Source organism: Nicotiana tabacum, chromosome 1, assembly GCF_000715075.1.
Source record: "Nicotiana tabacum cultivar K326 chromosome 1, ASM71507v2, whole genome shotgun sequence".
Classification (NCBI taxonomy): Eukaryota; Viridiplantae; Streptophyta; class Magnoliopsida; order Solanales; family Solanaceae; genus Nicotiana; species Nicotiana tabacum.
In genome coordinates, this window is record NC_134080.1 from 3,419,844 (window position 1) to 3,444,225 (window position 24,382).

The 24,382-nt window shown below is 34.1% G+C and overlaps 2 protein-coding genes across 3 annotated transcripts; both read right to left on the minus strand.

Annotated features, from left to right (window-relative positions):
• Nucleotides 1–1,423: 1,423 nt before the first annotated feature.
• LOC107782119 (GDSL esterase/lipase At4g10955-like) lies at nucleotides 1,424–9,440 on the minus strand. 2 transcript variants are annotated; one of them, XM_075228262.1, is made up of 4 exons: nucleotides 9,191–9,440; nucleotides 7,894–7,976; nucleotides 5,382–6,397; nucleotides 1,424–2,216 (listed from the first exon to the last, which is right to left on the minus strand). In XM_075228262.1, exons 1-3 carry the CDS (start codon nucleotides 9,224–9,226, stop codon nucleotides 5,425–5,427), a joined length of 1,092 nt encoding a protein of 363 aa, XP_075084363.1. In that variant the 5' UTR covers nucleotides 9,227–9,440; the 3' UTR covers nucleotides 1,424–2,216; nucleotides 5,382–5,424. The 2 variants fall into 2 exon arrangements, with proteins under 2 accessions (XP_075084363.1, XP_075084342.1); XM_075228241.1 differs by lacking the exon at nucleotides 1,424–2,216 and having other exon boundaries at nucleotides 5,263–6,397; nucleotides 9,191–9,439.
• Nucleotides 9,441–13,502: 4,062 nt separating this feature from the next.
• On the minus strand, nucleotides 13,503–18,549 carry LOC107782117 (UDP-glucose 4-epimerase GEPI48). The gene is made up of 9 exons (XM_016602959.2): nucleotides 18,033–18,549; nucleotides 16,953–17,002; nucleotides 16,527–16,662; nucleotides 16,335–16,436; nucleotides 15,863–16,090; nucleotides 15,418–15,496; nucleotides 15,041–15,123; nucleotides 14,125–14,216; nucleotides 13,503–13,853 (listed from the first exon to the last, which is right to left on the minus strand). The coding sequence occupies exons 1-9, from the start codon at nucleotides 18,213–18,215 to the stop codon at nucleotides 13,754–13,756; spliced, it is 1,053 nt and encodes a 350-aa protein (XP_016458445.1). The 5' UTR covers nucleotides 18,216–18,549; the 3' UTR covers nucleotides 13,503–13,753.
• Nucleotides 18,550–24,382: the final 5,833 nt, after the last annotated feature.

A 24,382-nucleotide genomic window follows, 5' to 3' on the forward strand; every position in this document is an offset into this window, starting at 1 on the left:
TTTTTCCTTGAAAGTTACAAAAATTAAGTTTTTCATCGTAGTAAGATTCTCATTATCCTAGATTCCAAGAGAAAAATTTGACTTATATTAAGAAAAAGGTTATTCCTTGTCAATTTTAAAAAGAAAATGTTTCATCTTTGATATTTTCAATAAAGTCGAGGTAAGTTTTCTTGCAACCTCTGCAGGCCAGTGCCATTTTAGTTCCTCTTAATGAGTGAATAGCTACTATAAAATTTAGCTCTTTCTCAGGATAGCTGGTCTGGTAGGTGAAACCTTAATTTTGGCCGGAAATTTAAGTAGCTTGCATTTTATTGTATTCTTTACGGCACATGACTGCGACATCAACATATTTTCATTTCTACTTACCTATCTCCTTGTTACTGCTTGCTTCATGGTGAACCGGGTAGGAACACTAAACCGAACGTATAAAGCTTTACTTGTTAACTTTTCAAATAATACTCAACTGATTATAAGTGAAGAATAAAGAACTAAATTATGCTTTAATCTTTCACAATGTACAACTACCAAATTGAATATCAGAAAAAGCCTTCTAAGAAATTCATAATGGTGAATAAAGTTCCTGAAATGCTAAGTGTTTATCCCAAACGGTCAAATATGTTTCATGGAAGATAAATTATGACTGGGAAATAGTAATGGGAAAAAGTTCCTCGAGGCTTGGGGGAATTTTTAAATTTTTGATTTCCTCTGAATTAGCATTAGAGTAAATGGAGAAGTATTCACAATTTATCGAGAAACACCACTCATCTAAGAGGTGAGACGTCTTTTCCCTACTAACAAATGACTGGCATTACAAACAAAATACATCTAGCGCAATCATTTTCTGCATCAAATTATAAAATAATTTAGAATGTAAGGATTTCCTACTCTCTTGAATCAATGCTCTCATATTCATATATAGAAATGAATTTTGTATAGGTGAAGCATACCAATCAACTACAAAAATAATATATTAATAAAAATTGTTTTTGTTATGAACAACTATTTTTGATAATGCTACCAAAACTTCTATAAAAAATTCTTAAAATTAAGGACAATTGGTGAAGTAGGAGAATTGGTCTTTGATAACCAAATCTAATTATCAGTTTTTGAAGTGCATAACACACTATATGTTTAGCCCAATAAGAGGAAAAAAATATCAAATTCTTTCGCTTTCGATGCATCGCTATAGTCACAAAACAAATTTTTTTCCTTTCTATGCATAGCTATATATAGTCACAACTCATAACACTTTTATGCCTCTATCATATGTTATGGTTCGATAAACATATGCATTCTGCTGTTTCATATCCATTATTTCCTAGATTGTCATTTTCATTTTGAATAGTTGTTGAATTGTTGCAGGCAATATATTGAATGGGTGAAGAGAAATCAATAACCACATAAATTACGTGGATAATAAAGATCTAATGAAAATGCAATGAATTGTACTTTAAAGATTTGTATCAAGAAAAAATGAACAACATCATTGACAAACTTAAACAGGGTCTAATTTCAGTTGAAAGACCAATTCTCCTACTTCACCAATTGGCCTTTGATTAAATCATTGACAACATCATTTTGAACTTGCTTTGATTAAATCACTGTGAATAGCCATAATTTGCCAGAAACCGTATGTTCATAGTAGCCATATTATTTTAAGAACCGACTATAAGTCGGAGAAAAAGAAGTCGGCATCGTCAGTTTGGAACAGTTCTGTTTCAATCATCCATATGTTTCGTGAGTTTCAATCATGTTTATAGCTTTTGCAAAGGAAATTTAAGAAAAGTGGGTTCTAAATATGCAATTTATAATTTTTTAAATAATAATATAAATCAGTTTTTCCAGCTACATAGCATTTGTATATGGATTACACACTGTTCAACACAGAATTCCACAATGGAGAAGCTTGAGAAACATGCAAACTAATGGACCTTGGCTTATAATAGGAGATTTCAACAGTGTACTAAATGTGGATGACAGGGTGAATGGAATTTCAATTCATCAAACAGAAATGATTGATTTTCAAAACTGTCTTGATGATATTAAAGTGGGACAAATCACAAAAAGAAATAGCAGATTTTCATGGAGCAATAAAAGGGATGCAGAAGTCAGAATATACAGCCACATAGATTGGGCTTTTGGGAATGCTGATTGGTTCAATACTTACAATGGGGTAGAGGCAATATACATGCTGCCAGGATGCTCAGATCATACCCCTATAATGATAAATACTGAGGTGGTCAAGGTTAAAGTAAAAAGGCCTTACAGGTTACTAACATCAGTGATGCAACAAAGAGAGTATAAGAAAGTAGTCCAGAACACTTGGAATCAACAAGAATTCAAGGATATGCAATGTATTCAGTATGGAGAAAGCTGAAACTTATTGAGCAACAAACAAGGGATATTCAACAGGAACATTTCTCAGTTGATCAAAAGCTGATGCAATTGAGAGAAACATTGAAGGAGATACAGGGGAAGCTCAATGATGACTACTTCAACAAATTGCTGATAGAAGAAGAAAGAAAGACCTTAGAAAGCATAGAGAAATGGGAAGCAATTCAGGAGCAAATTATGAGGCAGAAATCAAGAGCAACATGAATCCATCTGGGAGATTGCAACACCAAATATTTTCAAGCTTATATGAGGGTCAGACAAGCAAGAAATAAGGTGAGTCGCATCTATAATGAACAACATATGAAGATCACAGAGCCAAGGCACATTCAGAGAGAATTTATTCAGTTCTTTCAGCAACTATTGGGGACAGCAGCAGATGAATTACCAGGAATTGATGTCAATATAGCAAGAAATGGCCCTTGTCTAACACTTAATCGGCAGCAGCAACTGTTACAACCAGTAACAACTGAGGAGATATATATGTCAGATTGTGAAGAATCTGCCTAATGACAAGGCACCAGGTATGGATGGATATCCTGTTGAATTCTTTAAAGAATATTGGCCAATCATTGGAAAGGAAGTCATAGAAGCAGTACAACAATTCTTTCAAACTGGCAGACTATTGAAAGAAATTAACTGCACAACCGTTACATTGATTCCAAAGGTGAAAATCTTATTTATGTGAGGGAGTTTAGGCCTATTGCTTGTTGTTCAACAATGTACAAGATTATTGCTAAGATACTGACAAATAGGCTTAAACTAGTTGTGGATTTATTGGTTGGACCTTCTCAGTCTGCTTTCATAGAAGGGAGAAATATACTTGACAATGTCATAATGGCTCATGAATTGATTAAAGGGTACACTCAAAAAGCAGTCTCTCCTAGATGTATGATCAAAGTAGACATCAGGAAAGCATATGATTCGGTTGAATGGAGTTTTTTGAAAGAAGTACTGCTTGAGTTTGGGATACCATACAAGATGGTAGCATTAATCATGGAATGTGTATCTACAGTCAGCTATACTTTACTACTGAATGGTGGACTAACTAATAAATTTGCAGCAAGAAAAGGGCTAAGGCCGGGGGACCCAATGTCCTCATACTTGTTTGTACTAGCAATGGAGTACCTCAACAGATCTCTGAAGACACTGACTCAGAACCCAGACTTTAACTTTCATCCTAAATGTGCCAGATTGCAAGTCATACACATCTGCTTTGCAAATGACTTACTGATGTGTTGCAGAGCAGATGAGGTATCAATGAAGTTAATGATGAGAGTTTTTGATCACTTCTCCAAGGTCTCAGGTCTACAAGCAAACTTGGAAAAAGCTCATTATATATAGCAGGTGTGCCTATGGAGTTCGAAGACAGAATGCTAGCAGAACTACATCTATTAGCAGGCAACCTTCCATTCAAATACTTGGGAGTTCCTTTGTCCTCAAGGAAAATTCGACCAAAAAAAAATGTAAATCAGTTTTCTTTCTTAAATTTAAAGAGTAAACAACGTATGTTTTAAAATCAGTTAACTTTAAAAAAATAAAGAAGTCTGAAATTCTGAATTAAATAAAAGCACTTTTCTTGGAAAAAAATTTACGGCCTTCATTGTTCAAAAGTAGATGAATTTTTAAGGAGCTTTTATCTAAATATAATTTTGAATCAGTATATTTTTAAGAAGCTTAATTTTAAAATCAGTTAATTTTCTTAAAGATATATAAATCTAAAATTTTGAATTAATTAAAGCTACTTAAAAAAAATCAGTCTTCATGGTTCAAAGTTAAAGAGTCAAAAACATTTGTCTTAGAATCTGCAATTTTTAATGTTTAATTTTTAAATAATAATCTAAATAAGTTTTCTTTTTTAAAGTTAAAGAGTAAACAACGTATGTAAAAATCAGTTAAATTATTAAGATGTATGATTTAAAATCAATTAATTTATTAAAAATAAATAAATTTGAATTTTGAATCAAATAACTCTCTTTAAAATAAAAAAAATTTGGTCTTCATGGTTCAAAGTTAAAGTGTCAAAAACGTATGCTTTAAAATGTGCAATTAATGTTTAAGTTTTAAATAATAATCTAAATCAAATTTCCTTTTTAAATTTAAAGATTAATAAACGTATGCTTCACAATCAGTTAACTTTTTAAAAATAAAGAACTTTTTAATATTTTAAAAATAAAGAAATTTGAAATTGTGAAGGATTTTTTTTAAAATAATCTTCTAGCTCCTATTTTTTTGGAGGATTATCCTAGAGTGCCAAGTGGCCTATTATGAAGATGCCACTTGGCTTTATGAGGATGCTTCTTCCTCTCTTTTTAATTATAGATAGATTTCAGATCAAGTTAGATATAAAGTTGCCACTACATCTACTATTCTTTCATACCAGTACGTACGATCTAATATAAATATATATCTTAAAGCAATTTTCCTAGGTTTAGGTTTAACATAAATATGTTGTTTCGACTAACATTACTAGTAATTCTGTATTTCTTGGCACATCGACTTATGGAGTACGATAAGCAATATGTTCCAAACTATGTGTTAGGAATTTTCCGAGTCAATTCCTCATTATGAATTCCATGAGAATTCGCTTGAACAAACAAGATTGTGGAAGGTGAAAAACAAAAAACTCAAAACTTAGCTCACATAAATTCTTTCGAAATGTGATAGTATGCACTAGGGGTAGATACAACAACAACAACCACCACCACCCAGTGTAATCCCATAAGTGGGGTCTAGGGAAGGTAGGATGTACGCAGTACCCTGGAAGGGCAGGGAGATTGTTTCCGATAGACCCTCGGCTAAAGAAGGTGAAAGAAGCCCACTAGGGGTAGATGGATTCACTAAAATATAGAAACATGAATGAACAAAATAGAAGTTGAAGGTAACAATGCATCTCTAAAGCAAAGTTCGCACCAGTACAAGAGCCATTAAGCTAAGCGCAAAACATAACGTAATTTACCCGAGGAGAGGAACAAATTAGACAAACATACCATCTATCAAAGTGCAGTAGTGGTTTTTGTTTTGAACCATTTGTTATGTGAACTGGTGTTTCTTGGACTCAACAACTAGATCAGGTTTCCACCATTGGTGAATTCCATGAGCTTCTTTGAAATCCGTCGAAGGACTCAAATTAACTGTTAAATTGGCTGATGGAATAAGGTGCAGCGGCTCATCACATTCCTTCCCCATGAAATTCATGACAAGACCACCAATCGAGTGTTGGGTTGCTACCTTCTCGATAACTCCTGCTCCCATTGTATCCATCCTATCCCTGTGTTGAAAGTAGCCGATGTATTCTGCGCAGATAGGATCAGCCGGATTTACATATAGGCACGGCGTCCATGCAGATAATGCAACGAATGTATCTCCAGATCGAGTATTCACATTTTTAGTCTTTGCAGCAAAAGCAAGTCCAGCTGTTATAACACTGGTTGCAAATCTGATCCCGTGTTTCACTTTTTCATGTTTAATTCTTTCTATTGGAGCCGCCAAGAATGGTGGATTAAACAAAAATGCATCTAGAAATACACCGGTCTTTGCCATCGTTTTTCCAGCAAGCATTGCCATTGCAGCTCCTAATGAATGACCGGTTAGCCAGATATTTGAGCTTCCAAATGTGGCAACCACATGTCGAACAGCTTGAATGGCTGTTTCAAAGCGAGATGTCCGATGAAGTCCATTTCTGATTATGTGGACATCCAATTCTAAATCTCGTGTAAATGCATCACCTTTGGTTAAGGTCCCACGGAAAGCAATAACAAACTGTGGGCTTTTATCTTTGGAATCACCAGCATAAGATTTTGAGGGTACGAATTTATATATAGCACCAAAAATGCAGGAATCAGCATCATCAACAAGCACGCGATATAACTGAAATTGGAAATATTTCCACCACGGAGGAGCAAAAGCTTGAGCTTCCTGCCGATTTTCTTGGCGGTCTCGCTCTAGGATGTAGACACCCTGAACCAAACTCGCAGCCACAGATCGTCGATGAGCAACATTTTCCCTGCATTAGGTAGCAGAAAAATGTTACCAGTAGTAAACTTCCAAGCAAGAGAAGTGTCGGGCAGGATGAGAGTGGGTAGTCCTGAGTAGTCTTGCCCAAAACAATAGCATTAAGCTTCATAATTTGGAAAAGATAAGAAAAGAACGCAGAGCTCAAGCTAATTTCAGCTGCTCTATTCTTTTTTCCTACGTGCATCTATTTTGTTTATTGGGTGAAAGATCAAGGGAACTTGTTGCTGAAAGAGGACTGGTACACCACCCATTCTATTAACAATATCATGCTAATTTAGGCGCTTGCAGGCATGACATCTTCAAATCCTTAAAGAGAACTTGCCTCTCTCTTCTCACTTGGTAGATGCAGGGCCATAAAGGCAAAATCACCCCGTTTTTCTTTTAGTATTTAGTTAACTTTTATTACCAAGAGAAGAAATTTCAGCTACAGAGAAAAACAAACAGAACTGTTCTAAAGTTGGACATGCATCCCCAACCTTAGTGATAAAACAAGCTATTTACACCTATGTTGCACGAACTCTTCAAAATATTGCTGCACTGATGTCGGATCCTCCCAAAATGCACTACTTTTGGAGGATCTAACACGCACCGGCAACATTTCCGGAGAGTCCGAGCAACATAGACAGTTACACTCATGTTCATCCTTTATAGGGTGCAAGGTGTACTAGGGGATTTACACAATCGAAGCAAAGTGATCTACAACTTTGGAGGCGTTTTTATCACTTGGTAGATGCAGGGCATAAGGGCAAAATCACCCCCGTCCATCCCAAACCAACTTTCTCCTTTGACTATGCGCACAGGGAAAGAGTGTTGTATGTCCTCATTCCGATGCTAGATTAGATAGATCTACCCTTATTTATTTACTTTTTGAGAAACAAATCTACCCTTATTTATTCATATTTGAGATAAACATCTTGCAAAAGGGTAAATATGGAGAGAAAATCTATTATTATACAGGGAATTTTCTATGACATCCCATAAAGGAAAAGATCAGAATCAATCTAGAATGGAGGTAGTAATTTGAGTATGAATCAAGACACTTGACGTTTCGACATCTTCCTTCGCAAGAACTTGACAGTAATGGCATTTTTAAAATAGACACTTAGTGCAAAGCAGATCTAAAACCGAAGAGCACAACACTCTTGTATCCTGCTAAAATGAATAATATTGCACCTGACAATCATGCCCAACTCCTTACTGGTCCAAAATTTAGTTTTTGCCTTTATCGTTCATGAAAAAGCAGCATAATACATTCTTCAAGTCTAGCATGACGACTTCAAGAGCCAAGACTAGGGAAACTTATGTAATGCTGCTTTAAAGTCAGTAACACTATTTGTCATGGGTTTCACTCGGGTCACTTTAGTTGCACTCATAGTGTTCCATATATAACTAGAAGTTTTTCCTATATTACATCTACTACAATTCCATCACCTTTATATGCAAAACCTCTATATAACTAAAAAAAATGGCAAAGAACTTACACACCAGTCAATAGCAGTTAGATGCAGAGGTCCACATAGGTCAAAAATTTCCCTCTCTGAGATTAATATATTTTGCTCTTCTTGACCCTGCAAAACACAATGGGGAAACAACAGTGAAGAACATGCCAAGTGTTGCAAAAACCGATCCGAGCCACGAATCTAAATGCGAGTGGATCATCCAACTTTAATTGCATTGGTTTTGCTCTAATAGGTGGTTCTTATCGCAAGGCCTTACTCAACAAATAACACCAATATCATTTCCATATGTACTCATGTCTCCAGACACCAAATCCCACATCTCCCCCTATTATATCACTCGTATGAGTTGCAAAGAGGATATAAGCACACTGAAATTCAATTCATGTTTAAGTTCATCTCTTAGATTCAAATTCTGCTATCCTCAGCATTCTTCTGTTTTGTTAAGCATCCGTAAAACATTTGTGTAATCTTGCCATCAAAAGTGCCCCTGAAAAAGAAGTGAACTACTAAACCGAGTTCACCAACTTACTTAAATTCTTTGGTATCAACTACTCAATATTTGGGGATGATAAGGATGCAGCACTGTCATGAACTAGAAACCAATAACAAGATTAGAAGAAGAACATCACAGGTAATTCCTGTATCACATGATTCGCCAAGTTACTCTATTTACTACCCTAATCAAAATATTTTTACTTAGAGGGCACTAATCCTTACTTGATTGATAACCATTATCTAAAACATGGACTACAAACAAAAACTCAAAATAGCCTAATGAAACATCTATGTAGCAACTGACAAATGAGTGATTAGCCTAATCGTAATGACCCTTTATCTCAAACCATAAGGTTGGTATTCGAGTCACCAAGAAGCATAGTGGACAATGGCCACTCTATGCTCCTGGATGCAGGGGTTCTGGTGCTTTGGGAGGGGGGGGGGGGGGGGTTAACAAAATTAAAAAGACTATCCAAATAGCAACATTTGCTTTACAAACAAAACCTCTGAATAGAAAAATGGACAACCTACCCTCAATTTTTGCAAAAAAGATATAGCAAAGTGGAATATCCACATAGTAGCATTTTCTTTATAACTCAAGACACATCTCAAGGTATACAAATTTAAAATACCCTTTTGCCAGCAAGTTGGATCAATCAAAAACAGAGAATAAATATGCCAGTAACATAAAAAAGATACAATCTACAATAAAAATGCCAGGAATATAACAAAGATGCAATCTTTGGTGGGGGGGGGGGGGATGCCAGAAACATAAAAAAAGATTGAATATTTAGTGAAAATGACATAAGGGTTGAACAAGATCCGACCTTAGTAGTGGTTAAAATGCCATTTCCGGTTGCCATTTGCTGAGATTTGCTAGAACCCACCTTTGCCTCTATCTCAAACAGCCAAAGGGGGGGGTGTTGTGTGCAGGAGGAAGATGGAGAAGGAGGTGGAACGTTGGCGCTCAACTGTCGTTTTCGATTGTACAAACAATTGATGGTTCTGTCTCTTTCCTCTATGAATGACACAAAAAGTGATGTTCCTTAATGTTTACTTTTGTCCTAATTTAGGTTAGAGGTTATGTATTTTCCTTTTAGTCTACTGATATATTTTTATATTTAGAAGCAATATGATTTTAAACATCTCATTTGCATTTAATGACATGGTATCAAAAATAAGACAAGAATGGTTTGCTCTACTACTTGTGAGCACCTTCCACCTTCAACTAAGTGGTTGTGAGTTCGAGTCACCCCAAGAGCAAGGTGGTAACTTATCGAAGGGAGGGAGATAAGGGTCTATCAGAAACAGCTCTCTAGAGCAAGGTGGGGAGTTCTTGGAGCGAGGGAGTTGATGGTCTATCGGAAACAACTTCTCTACCTAGAGGCGGAGCCAGAATTTCAAGTTTATGGGTTCGGATCTAGTCGTATTAAACTACTGGGTTCTAAATTAATAATTTATATATGTTCAATAAATTTTTTAAAACAAATATAGGGTTCGAATCAAAGCTATCGGGTTCGACCGAACCCGCTCGGAATACTCTAGCTCCGCCCCTGTCTCTACCTCAGGGTAGGGGTAAGGTCTGCGTAGACACTACCCTCCCCGACCCCACTAGTGGAATTATACTGGGGCTCTCTAGAGCAAGGTGGGGAGTTCTTGGAGGGAGGGAGCCGAGGGTCTATCGGAAACAGCCTTTCTACCTCAGGGTAGAAGTAAAGTCTGCGTAGACACTATCCTCCCCAAACCCCACTAATAGAATTATACTTTTTTTTTCTTTTCCTTATAGTAAAACTACATTATGTAAAATGGGACGGAGGGAGTAATAGCTCTTTTAGTCCTTTAATGGTTAGTAAATTATAAATTTGGTTATTGTAATGTTTGGTGAAGCACATTTAACTTTCAATTAGACTAAAATGTGCATTTATCCCTTCTTAGTTCATGGGCATAATACATAGTTTACCCCTAAACTTGAGGTCAAATCCCCATGACACAATCCTTCAATATAGGTAATTTTTTACACACACGCAACCTTTTAAAAAGTGTATAAAAAAACACATTACTTTTGCTCATCTAGCATTGCGTGATTTACACCCAATAGAACCAAGTGAGCATTAACTTTTTTTTTTGTGTATGGAGCTATAAATTGACGTCACGCGTTCAGTTCTTTTCGTTTTCCTTTTTTTTATTTATCTTCTTTTTTTATCAAACTTTTTAATCAATCTTAAATTTATTTATTTTTAAATATTTTTTGGCCTCCATATTCACCATCCCTTCATCACTGCTCCGCCACAATCCTTCATTATCGCCGCCCAGCACAGTGGCAGACCCAGAATTTTGTGCAAGCGTGTTCAGTCGAAGAAGTCCATAACTAACATAAGCGGTATAAGCCGTATAAGTGGGTTCAAAAATAATTTTTATACAAAAGTTACCTTGCTTTAGCCATAATTTATACATATATACAGTATTATTTTTTAACGAAGCAGGTTCAATTGAACCCACTTCTCACCACTTGGGTCCGCCCCTGGCCTAGCATTTATCTTTCACTAATTCGTAGAAGTATATTATTGTCAAATATGGAGTGACATTACAAATTTGAATAGTTCACTGGTAATTAAATGCCCTGGCCTAGCATTTATCTTTCACTAATTCGTAGAAGTATATTATTGTCAAAGTGCACATATCAATAAATTGAAAGTTAAATATGCCTAATCAGAAATTACAAGGACCAAATCAAGAATTTGTTGATATTTAGTGGACCAAAAGGACAAACTTTCTTTTTTACTTTAGCATTTTGCAAGAATATTCTTTTCTCTTCTCCTCTTCCCCTCCCCTCCCTCTATTTATCCCTTTTTTTTTCGGAGGGGGGGGCGGGGGGGGTGGTTTGAGAAAATATGGACCCCCTTACGGATAAGTTTTGAAGTTAGCTTGTTGGACCGGGTGAAATTCAAACATAGCCAGATTTACAAGTGATAATTGAAAAATAGTCACAATTTCAAAAGTAATCGAAATTTAGCTACTTTTCATGTAAAAGATAAATCTGAACGAAAACATTGTTCAAAATCCGAAAAATATTCCGGCATAATATACTGGAATTCGAATTTTTTACATGTAAACTTTCAGCATAATATACTGGAGTTCCAGCATAATATACCGGTCCAGAATAATATGCTGGAAATTCATACACAGGTGCTCCAATCTCCAGTATATTATGCTGGAACTTTTCGTGGTGGAGTTCCAGCATAATATGCTAGAAGTTCATACATAGGTGTACCAAACTCCAGTATATTATGCTGGAACTTTTCGTGTTGCAGCAAAATAGTGGCTATTTTTCAATAACTTTACAAACACTGGCTATTTTTCAATTACCAGTTCAAAAACTAACTAGCCCGTGCTATTTTCACGGTTGGACGTATGTTATTGATTATCTTTGGGTTATTGGCAAGTTAGGTTAGAAGTTGATTAGCAAGTGATCCAAATGGCCCAATGTTTAATGGGCGGTGCAAAACTAGATAATGACACTTAACTAATTGTTTTGTCAAGAAAATTCACTAGGCATAACATTACTTGATTTTGATACATAATGATTAAGCAAATATCCTTTAGACGTCTAATGTAGTTTGACCAACTTCAACAAATTATTTATCTTCTCTGTAAACACCATATTAATCTAGCTATAGACAATTACAGGTAATTGACTTTTAAATAATCTAACGGTACAAAAAAAATTACTTTATTCAAACGTGAAAGTTAAAGTATTAATAATTCTATAAAAAAAAAAAGTGATTGTAATTTTTTAAAATTTCTCATTCGGTATGTCAAATATTTGTATTGGAGTTTCGGCTAATCGGATTTGAGACAGCAGAGCCCATTAAAAGAGGAAAATCGCTTCGTACTAAAGGAATTAATCCAGATTCATGAAGTGTATGGCCCATTAAAAAAGGGAGGCGATTCATACTAAAGGAAATTTTATACCAAAGACTTAAACCCGAGGCTTCTGATTAAGATACAAAAAACTAGAAAATGAATGTGTTAGCTATTCAGTCGTAGATATATAGTGACGTAGAAAGAGTAATAAGCAAAGTTGGCAGGATATATAGTGGATTTGATGGAACTATTTTGCCTTCTAGCTAAATTTAGACAAGTGTTTTAATCAGCCTCTCTACCCTTCGGGGTAGGGGTAAGGTCTGCGTACATATTACCCTCCCCAAACCCCACTTGTGGGATTATACTGGGTCGTTGTTGTTTGTTTTAATCAGCCAGGATCATAGAACTTAACGAAATTGACTTATATACCTGTCTTTCTTTCTTTCTTTCTTTTGTTTTTTTTGGTCTCTTTTTGGATTTACACCGTCCATCTAGTGACACTGGACATGTGAGCTACAACATATTATATTGTGAATTAGATTGACTTTTTTCTAAATTGAACAAGAACAACAATTCCAATATAATCCGACAAATGGAATCTGAAAAGCCTCACCTTATGAAGGTAGAAAAGCTCTTTCCGACAGATCCTCGACTTAAAAAGGCATAGTCACAATACAATTGAAAAAAGCGGTAACAAAAAGCAGTGACTTTTGACGAAGTTAACAGAGATATTTATGTGAAGATGACTACAACAACAAGAGTGGATTGCTCTAGTAGTAAGCGCCCTCCACTTCCAACCAAGAGGTTGAGAGTTCGAGTCGCCCCAAGAGCAAGGTGGAGAATTCTTGGAGGGAAGGATGCCGAGGGTCTATCGGAAACAGCCTCTCTATCCCAGGGTAGGGGTAAGGTCTGCGCATGCACACTATTCCCAGCCCCACTATTGGAATTATATTGGGTTGTTGTTATTGTTGTTGCAAGAACTCCCCACCTTGCTCTTGGGATGACTCGAACTCACAACCTCCTGATTGGAAAGTGGAGGGTGCTCACCACGAGAGCAACCCACTCGTCTATGTTATGATGACTAAAGTAGATATTTCATGCTCTCCGAGAGGGCTTCGCCGCGCCAATAATTGTTGCACCATAATAAAAGGAGATAAATAAAGAACATTTCGCCTCAATATAAATCAACCACGCCTCAATCCCAAACAAATTTGGGTCCGCCATATACTGCTAAAACAAGAAGACTAAAATGCCTGATAATTACAAGCAAAGGAATGAAAGAACAAATGAAATACTGCTATAAGCTTAAACTGAACAAAGCTATTATTCATCAACTTTCCCCCTTTTTATCTTTTCACTAAATAATGAAAACTCCACTTACATTTTTGAAACTTTAAGCTAAAATAATATAAACATTCCCATCCCCTCTACAATCCTAGTACTTAGTATATTCTAAATCATCCCTTCAAAGACTGATGGCCACTGGTTGGTAAAATAATTGTATGGATACATTATGCAGTTTGACTTCAGTGACAATTTGATTCTGGAATTCCTTCATAACCATAGGGATTCTTACTAGCCCAGTTCCACTGATCCCTGCACATCTCTTCGATACCATATTTCGCCCTGCAACATAAGCCATATTTTAGAGGCGAATCCAGGATTTAAAGATAGTGCGTGCATCTATTAATACACATCTGTATTTTTAAAATTCTCTCTCAATCTTCTATATTCATATATATTCTGAGTTTGGGATGAAGGTAACATGTGCACCCATTGCTTATATGTCGGAACGGCCTATGTTATCGGTGTGTTAAGAACCTTAAAAGGCAATGTAAACAGATCACTTAGTTAACTACATTTTGCATGAGTATATATATTTGCAAATGTCACTTACTTCCACTTTAATTCACGTTCTGCTTTCTCTGTAGCAGCATATACAATTTCAGCATCCCCGGGCCGTCGACCAGACATCACCAATGGAATTTTCTAAAAGAAGCACAAAGAGAGGTAATTAGTCCACCACCATAAACATTCATAAAGGCCTTTACAACAACTAGAAAGTTCTAGAATTAGCAAAGTCTTTCCATGGTTCGAGCTGTGGAAACCACCACTTGCAGAAATGCAGGGTAAGGCTGCGTACAATAGACCTTTGTGGTCCGTCCCTTCCCCGGACCTATTATGGTCTATTGCAAGGAATGAGACTTGAGTCCCACGTCGGTACTACAAAGTGCTGATGTGGGGTTTATATAGCCTTGGGCTCTCCCACCTCAATAGCTAGCTTTTGGGGTGTGGTTTTCCCTGGATTGTATCAGGACCCCGCGCAAAGCGGGAGCTTAGTGCACAGGGCTACCTTTTTTTCTCCACAAAGAGGTTGAAAAAGAAAAATGAATATCACTTGGTGATGAGATGGAAAAGAGCTAGCACTCGTCTTTACCCGGTACCTATTCGGGCAGGATGTAGCAAGTACCGGGTGAATATCTAGGTGCATCAAGCATGTTTGACACCAAAAAAGAAGAGCTAGCAGTTGTAAGAAAACACTAGTAACCACAAATAGCCTCCCAACATTAGGAAAACTGTGAATTCCTTTTTCCTCCACCATTTAGGGAAAATGGAAGCAACATTATCCCCATTTGAGTTTTTTGCAGGAACATGCTCCCAACTCACAAAATCAAATGACAAATCATTCCAGGAAGACTGAATTCAAAGAAAACCAGGGAGTGTGCATTATCCTCAACAAGAATCAGAATATGAGCTCGCAAAGGCGGACATAATGATATAAGTATAATGGAAGAATGCAATAAAAAGACTACCTTTCCTGATGCCTTCTCAAATGCAGCCACCATTTCCAAGACTGAAGTTCCTTTTCCGGTTCCCAAGTTGTACACTTCACAGCCTAAAAGAATCGATCAAAATCAGCATAGTACAACAACTCGAAAACGAGCCAATGTTAAAAATATTAAACTATCATGATAAAAACTCTGATGTTTCTTCCATAATATTACTTGTATGGAAGATTTGTTCAACCGACATGTTAATGACACGGGGAACATAAAGCAGAAAGAAGCACGCATTATTTGAAAATAAACATTGTGATTGAAAGAACATGAATCCGAAAGGACACTTTTCAAGCACGGTTAAGAACTTTAAACATGAAAATAAAACAAGTATTACAAATAGAAGTACACACCTACGGAAGGATCGGATAGCTTCTGCAAGGCAGCTATATGTCCATCTGCTAAATCCACAACATGAATGTAATCACGGACCTGAAAAACATAATCATTCTCTGAGGAAAAGCTCATATAAGGGAAATTTATGATATTTTTGTCACATTTTGACAAACTACAAAAAAGAAACCAGAAGTCCAGAACAATGCATCTGAACAATTTAATGTGAATGCAGTAACTTATGGTATTGCTTGACATTTTTTTTAAATGAATTTATACATTTAAAAACTACATGAACAGTATTGCAAATCACAAGGTTTTAATTAATTAATTCAAGAAGTGTTTGAAAAAATGTGGACATCTCAAATTATAATTTTGTCATATAAAATAGGACGTAGGAATAACATTGGAAGTTTAAACATTTCTAACACAACTAAAGATTTGCTATTGAAAATACAGTCATACCCCTGTACCATCCTTTGTTGCATAATCAGTTCCATAAACTGTCAGCGCCGGTCTTCTACCAACAGCAACTTGTTGAACAAAGGGCATAAGGTTGTTGGGAATTCCACGCGGATCTTCACCAATGTGGCCACTTGAATGAGCACCAACAGGATTAAAGTACCGCAGCAATATGATTTTCCATTCGGAGTCAGAGGATCGTACATCACGGCATATTTCTTCAATGAAGAGCTGACCATTGATTGAGTCTTGTTAGATTATGAACAGACAGGAACAAACAGAATAAACGTAAACAGAATTCTTCAACCAATAAGAACCAAAAAGTAAAACTACAACAAGAAAATAAAAAGGAATATACAAGACTTGCCCTCTTATCAGCAAACTAGACAGAACAGTAGCCAAATTAGGCTACATTTCAGTTTTGAAATTCAACAACTTGAGCGCTGAATATGCGAGATGAAACAATTGAAAGTACCTTTGTCCGCCCATAAGGATTTGCAGCACTTAGGGGGAATTCCTCGGTACAAGGAACCTCTTTTGGCCAACCATAAACAGTAGCTGACGACGAAAACACAAGCTGGAGATATGGAGAAGCAAACCAGTCAAGACAATGACTTGCAAGAAAAGAAGATGTATCTTAAAAGTTCACTGAAGTGCGAGGAATTACCCTTTTGCATCCATGCGCTGCCATGACTTCCAGGAGAGTAATTGTTCCTATAAGGTTGTTGTTAAAATACATCAAAGGTTTCTGAACACTTTCACCTACTGCTTTTAGTCCAGCAAAATGGATAACAGCTTCAAATCTGCATCGAATACGTAATTGACGGCAAAACAATGTATCAAAAGATAATATATTTCAGCAGAATAAACAATATGCTGATACAGACATTAAACACCTATGCTTCATTGCTTATTTTCATGTGAAAGAGTACATAATTCATGCACAAAGCTGATCAAATTTAAGACTCAACACAGCAAATAAACCATCGCAGCGTACAATAGTAATCAATGTCGATGAAGCTAGAAAGAAATCCAGTCTTATAAAAACAACTAAGACAGATTTTTTTCTTTTGCGAGGGATGGTAGAACTTACTTGTTAGACCGGAAAATCTCCTCAATTGCAGGCTTATCACGTAGATCCACCTGCATTATAAGACAAAACAACCATAGAATTCAGTCACAAACTTTTTTAAAAAATAGAAACAAGAAATCAGCTTAATCCTTGTAAAGTAAAGGTACTGTTATACAGGAAAACTATAATGAATTAGAGGCAATAAAGGCAAAGGTGTTCACAAAAGAAAATTTTACTGTGGCCTACACAATACCACCAAGCAGAAAACACCAAACTAAACAGACTACTGAGAATAATTTGCACCCAAATTTCTGGATTGTTAACAGTTTGTCTACACATAGAAAGAAAAAACAGTTTGACAGTTTGTTAAATGGAGAAAGAAGCACATGATACACCAGAAATACTTATTCTACCTTACAATTCAAAAAGAAACAAGAACACAGAGATTGACCACATACAAAAATTTTACTGATTAAACCAATTTCAGAACCTAATAAAAATCCAATCTTTACATTAAAAAAACAAAACCCGAAACTCAAATTCATACAATTCCACCTTTTTCCACAAGCCCCAGAATAATTCTCTTTATTATGCTCATGGCATAAAATTCAAAGAGAAAAAAGAACAAAGAGATTGACCACCTAGCAACACTATACTGACTCAAACAATTCAAGAACCCCATAAAAATCCAAACTTTACATTAAAATAAGAACCCAAAACTCAAATTCATACAATTCCACCTTAACCATAATAATTCTGAACACACACACACACACACAGACCCATGAAAAGGAAAAACAGAAAAATTCAAGAACCCCATAAAAATACAAACTTTACATTAAAATAAGAACCCAAAACCCAAATTCATATAATTCAACCTTATCCATAATAATTCTGATAAACACACACACACACACACACACACACACATAGACCCATGAAAAGGAAAAACAGAAAAATTCAAGAACCCCATAAAAATACAAACTTTACATTAAAATAAGAACCTAAAACTCAAATTCATACAATTCCACCTTATCCTTAATAATTCTGAACACACACACACACACACATGAAAAGCAAAAACAGAGAGAAGAAAAGTACCTTATGAAAGGAAAGGTTAGGGCCATATTGAGAAGCAAGTTCCTGAACCCTTTTGATAGCAATTTCAGAAGAATTATCCAAATTATCAATCACAACAGTTTTGTAGCCACCAAGCAGTAATTGCAACACAGTGTGACTCCCAATATACCCTGCTCCCCCTGTCACCAATATACTCTTTGACATGATGGTAAATGCCAATTAAAAAAAAATTAATTCCAACAATAAAAGAAGAAGAAGATTTGGGTTTTGTTTAAAAGAAGATATAAAAATCCAATCTTTAGTTATTGACAAGACTCAGACTTGAAACAAAGACTCCTGGTCTCCAACCCTTTTATAGGTGTATTTATGGCAAAATAACAAATAAAAAAAAAAGAATTTCTTTGAAACTATTTACTTAAGTTGGGTCAAAAGAATTTTCAAGAAATTTTTAAGGGAGACGCTAAAGAGAGGAAAAGAGGAAGAAGATGAAGAAGAAAAGGGACACGTGTAGTGTAGGTCTAAAGTCTAATGGTGGCTTGAGGAAAAGTGTTTATATGAGAAAGAAGTGTTTATATGGGTAAGGACTCTCTAGATTCTTGATTCTTATTTGCTCCAGAATATATTCTTCTATTACTGTTAACTCATGATTATAAACCCAAATAAGAAAAGGTAAACTCATGATTAACCCAAGTTCCGGAAAAAAAATTATGATTTAACTATTATTTTATAATATTTTATTCCACTTATGTCAGTATTTTAATGTAAAACTAAAGGTGAATTATGATGAATAAAAAATTAAATACGGAAAAATAACACTATATAGTCACTCTCAAAATAATAGCCGAAAAAATATATAATTTTTGTATATATATACATTATGTATGTATATGCAAAAATTATATAATTTTGATACATTTTTTCGATTATCGAATGTAAATAGTTTCTGGCGATGCTCAAAGTGATAATACCCATAAAAACAATTTAATTTAAAGTAATTTAATTATCTAAATATTAATTTGGTTATATTTGAAGGAATATAGAAGATTCACGTAACGGACTTCACCTAGTTGAAATTGGTAAGGAATTGATTTATTTGATTCAGCTTATGTTAGGTAGATAGTTTATTTTAATACAAATATTAAGACTTAAATTCGTGATTTATATATTATATAAAAATAACTTTATCATTACTTCGAGGATTCCTCCATATTAGTACTACAATGCATAACTAATTTGCTTTTGAATAAAAAGAAAGATTACAATAGATAAATAATACGAAAAAGTTTAAAATAGTCAGATATTCTAATATTTGGAAATAACGAGGTAGGTAATTGATTGATTAAACTACTCCTATTGTTTAGTATTTGTCTTTCTTGTTTTTTTTTTTTTTGTTGGTTTTTCGTTATGTTTTATGTCACTTTAGGATTCGTGAAAAATATATTATTTTTAAAAAAAATTCTTCTTGTCCAGTCCCAGAAAGCGTATTTTCTGTTAGCAGTTTTTTTGGATCATATTTAATTGCAAAAAAACAACATTGAAAATTGTGGGGAAGATAAAAAACAATTATTATGGTATGTTGATTTTCGAGGGGTATGTTTCCTTCTGTTCTTTCTTCTAGAATTTCTCATATAGACATTCTTGTTTTTTTTATATATTTGAAATTGTCTTTTTCTATTTGTTTTGGTTGAGTCATCAAGTTATTTAATGTTTTGTTTTTATGCAAATCTTATCAACAAAACCTGTAATCCGTTGAAATTAATGTTTTTTCTATTTTTGCAAATCTTATCAATAAAACCTGTAATCTGCCGAAAGTAGCAACAATGCATTTTATTATTATTCTTTAACAAACTTTCCTTATGTATGATATTATTTTGGCAGAATGGTTTTAATGCAAGTATATGACCTTTTTTGGCGTTTTGAAATTCAATGCAATTGTTAAAACATCATGTGACACTATAAAAACAAAAATGACAATATATATTGGTACTGAAATTCATAAATACTTCATAGTTATCCTTAGTGATCGTTTGGTATGAATACGACTTATGCTGGGATAAGTTTTGTTGGGATTAGTTATCCTGTTTTTATTTTTTATCCACTATTTGGTATGTTGTATTAAAAATAATAACTGCATAATTTCTAAGAATGTATAAGTTATCCCGACACTAATTACCCACCCCCCTATAAGGTATAAGTTATCCCGGTACTGATTTTAATCCCGGAATAATTTATACCAGGTTTGCTAACCAAACAACGTATTAAAATTATATTAAATTTTTATACCAGCACTATATCTACTTAAACCTCATACCAAACGACCCCTTAGTATAACAAAATAGTATTATCAATTATTCTCAATAATTTATTAGTTAGAGTCGAATATATAGATAAATGATCAAAAAGAACTGATAATAATCGAATTAAATTTTTTATGTTTTATGTTAACTTATTATACCTCATATTTTATTCTTTTTGGGACTAACTATACTTTATGTAACTATAGACGGAATATCCTTAATATTTAAATGGTGTTAAATTTTCACATTTGTGGGCAGAGTAACATAAATAATATTGGTGACATTGTATAATCTTTTGTCAAGAGAATTTAGGCATATTCCAAAGAATTATTTGTAAAAGTTGGAGTCACATATCATGTTAGCATAATTTGTTACTGAAATGCGTTTATTATTGCATTTTTATTTCCAATAAACGCATGACTTATAAAAGTTGGATTCAGACTAAAACGTTAGCATATTAGTTACCAAAATGCGTTTATTGTTTTTTTTTTTTTTTTGTGGCTAAAAACACATAAATTAAAGAAAATTTTATGTTAACATTTGGTATTAAACTTCCAAAAGATAATAGGAATTCTCATAATCAAAATCCATATTGAAGCTTAATTTCTACGACAAGAATGAGGGAGTGGTAAGTACTCCGTCATCTTTAATCAGAGGTCTCAGATAAGTACCCTTAATATGGGACTTCTAAGTCAAATTTAAATTTGATCAAGACTCTAATGTAGACACTAAATACTGAACGGAAAACAAAAAAAATTCCCTCAAACTTTTTGGAATTGTTACACAATTAGCCGGTTATATTCAATGTTTACTTTTTCTAGCCGTTATACATAGATTATATATTGATTATAGATAATTACACATATAGTATATATGAATTATGCATATGTTATATATCCGCGGGCTATTTTTAATTTAAAATTTTGAAATGAGGAGCTATTTGGGTTAATTCTTTCTTTTAACGTATGGCAGTAGGGATTGGGGGGTGTAAATAGGTAAAAATAGCATGGGCTAGCCAGTTTTCAGACTGGTAATTGAAAAATAGTCCGTATTTGCAACATCATTGAAAAATAGCCACTATTTTGTTGTAACACGGAAAGTTCCAGCATACTATACTGGAGATTGGTGCATCTGTGTATGAACTTCCAGCATATTATGTTGGAACTCCAGCACACTGAAAGTTTCAGCATAATATATTAGAGATTGAAGCACTTGTGTATGAACTTCCAGCATATTGTAATGAACCAGTATAAATATATTGAACTCTAGTATATTATATTGGAAATTCACATGTAAAAAATTCGAAGTCCAGTAAATTATACTGGAATATTTTTCGGATTTTGAACAGTGTTTTCGTTCAAATTTATCTTTACATAAAAAGTGGCTAAACTTTGATTACCTTAGAAACTGTGGCTATTTTTTAATTACCACTTGTAAATCTGGCTATTTTTAAATTTTACCCGGATAAATAGTATGTTCAAAAGTTAGATGTACACATTGTGGTCTAGTTTTTGAGGGTACCACACCTTTTACATGAATAACAACCAAAGATAATGTTAAAAGGAACTTTATCTTTTGCCAATTAGCTTTATTCCAAAACAGAGTAAAAGTATGGTTTATCGCATTCTAATGGGATCTTTAAAATTCTTCATTCTATTTTAAAAATATCAAAATAGTTTACTAATAGTAAAAGGCCAAAAGATTGTCTTGATGTACCCTACACTAAAAGGGGCAAACTAAAGGGTTCCTCCTATTAGAATATACTATAAGTCATGCGTATTGTTATACTATTCTTTATGAACAATTATTTATTTATTTGTTTAAATTCAATAATGTTTCATTTTAAATAGATCATGTGTTGATTTGTGCGTCCATTGCTTACATAGTAGATGATTTAGTGTATAGAATTTAGCTTATACACGGAAGATTAAATCATCGGTTCTTGTAAGACATAAAAGTTAATGTTCACAATCTAATGATGGAATTGGATAAATCATCGGAATGATTGTAGCACAAGATTAAATATAATTTATCTTGATTATGAGAATGGTTTAATTCCAACTTCTTGTGCTAGTACATTTTGTATGTATTAAACGGATCAAGTAGAGATGAGTATTTTATACTGACTTTATAAAATAATTTCTCTAGTCCATTTAATGTACTTATACTCTTAATACTAATATAATTATTATTAGTTGTGTATGTCACTTGTTGTTTTGATTTATTAAAAGGCGAGATTCTTTCGCGAGTCAATAAGCCTGGTAAATTGGATAACAATGATATACATTGGCGAAGTAATAATTAGTTGATGGAATCCATGTCTTGATTTTGAGATTGATGATACTCCTTTATGAAAGCTTATAAGTTTTCATGTGTAAACCCGGCTGGTGGATTTTGTATCCGACACATGAAATAAGTTAAGTGTAAGTCTAAAGGAAGTAATCAATAAATTAAATAGTCAGTAATTTAATTTGATTGGTTAGTATCTGAATCTTAATATGAGGAGTTAAATAAGGTTTTATGGAAGAATTTCGAAATTGAACTAAGGAGTGCAATTACGAATTTTTAGTGGAATAATTCGTAATTTATTATGATGGAAATTAATTTCAGAATTTCGAAATTAATATCATAATAGGAAGCCTTGTTAATTAAATTATGTGGTCCCTACTGTGCCTAAATAATAGAAAATAGTGGAAACAGTTACTTAGTGGGAAAGAAAACGTGGAAAAGGTCCCTTAGTGGGAGAAGGAAACCTAACAGGTTTTGAAAACGATTTTGACCTAAAACGCAGCTATATATATGGATATAAGGGCTGGACGTTTTTGACAAGATTCTGACTGCGGTTTCTACTAGAATTTTGCCCACCCAAAATTCTCCATTTTCGGTTATTATTTGGGTAACACAGTAGAAGACTGTGGAAATCTGCTGGTGTGTTTTCAATTGAGGAACTAGAGAACGATATAAATTTGTTGTGTTTACGCTTCAAGAGGTAATCCTAAAATCTCCATACGTGCTAGTTGTTTAGATTACACGTGAATAAGATTCTTTTATTGCTTCCGCTGTGGTATATATTCCTACACCTCCTAGATTAAAGGAATGTTTGTTTGAGCCCGAAGTTTTTTTTTAATCTTTGATTAAACCCCCCAAAATTTAATTTTTCTAATGACATACTATTTACTTAAGGGAAAATTTCACATTAGAACAACTGAGTTTCATACTTTTCAATTTTATAGCTCATATTTCAATTTACAACCAACTAGCCCAAAAATAATATGCTAAGATTCAACATCCAACTCAAATAGGTTCTCAAAATTACTATTTAATTTTTAAAAAAGATTCCTCAAGCTTTTAAATTAATTTTCGAACCAGTAACTGTGAATCAAATATTAATTCAACAAACCAAATTCATTTGGGTGGTGAAAATTAGATTTTTTAACAAGCTTAAATATGTGGGTTTAAATTTCGAATTTGATTTTGTGAGAAATTTGGAGTGGGTGTTATTTAGACTTGTTAGAAATAGTATAAGGAGGTTGTATATAAAATTTGAAGTTATTTAATGGAGATTTGGACTGGTTTTGAACGAGAATTGCAATTGAAAATCGTGGAAGAAGTTCGTCTACAGACGCCTGTATAAAGGTGTATAAAAGTGTATAATAGTGTATAAGGTGTGTTTCTACACTCATTTACACTATTATACAAGATTATACATAATTATACAAAAAACTGACTTCGTCTTTCTCTTTTCTGAAATTTAACTCAAATCTTGCTCAAATCACTTCAAATTTAAATTTTGAACTTCTTTTGATATTTTCAATCAATTGGAATAACACCTAATCCAAACAACTAACAAATTCAAAGAAACCCATTTTCAAAAGCAAAGCTTTGAATGGTCTTCAATGGTGGACTTCTACTCTTCAACGTTCTTACATTACAAGCAGGTGACACATTAGGAGAATCAGAAAATACACGGCCCTTGAAGCATATGTAGAAGATGTGAGAAGAAGAGAGAGTGAAAACAATGGTTGTGAGAACAAAGAATTAACTCCATAGCTTTTAGAAGCAATGATTGTAAGA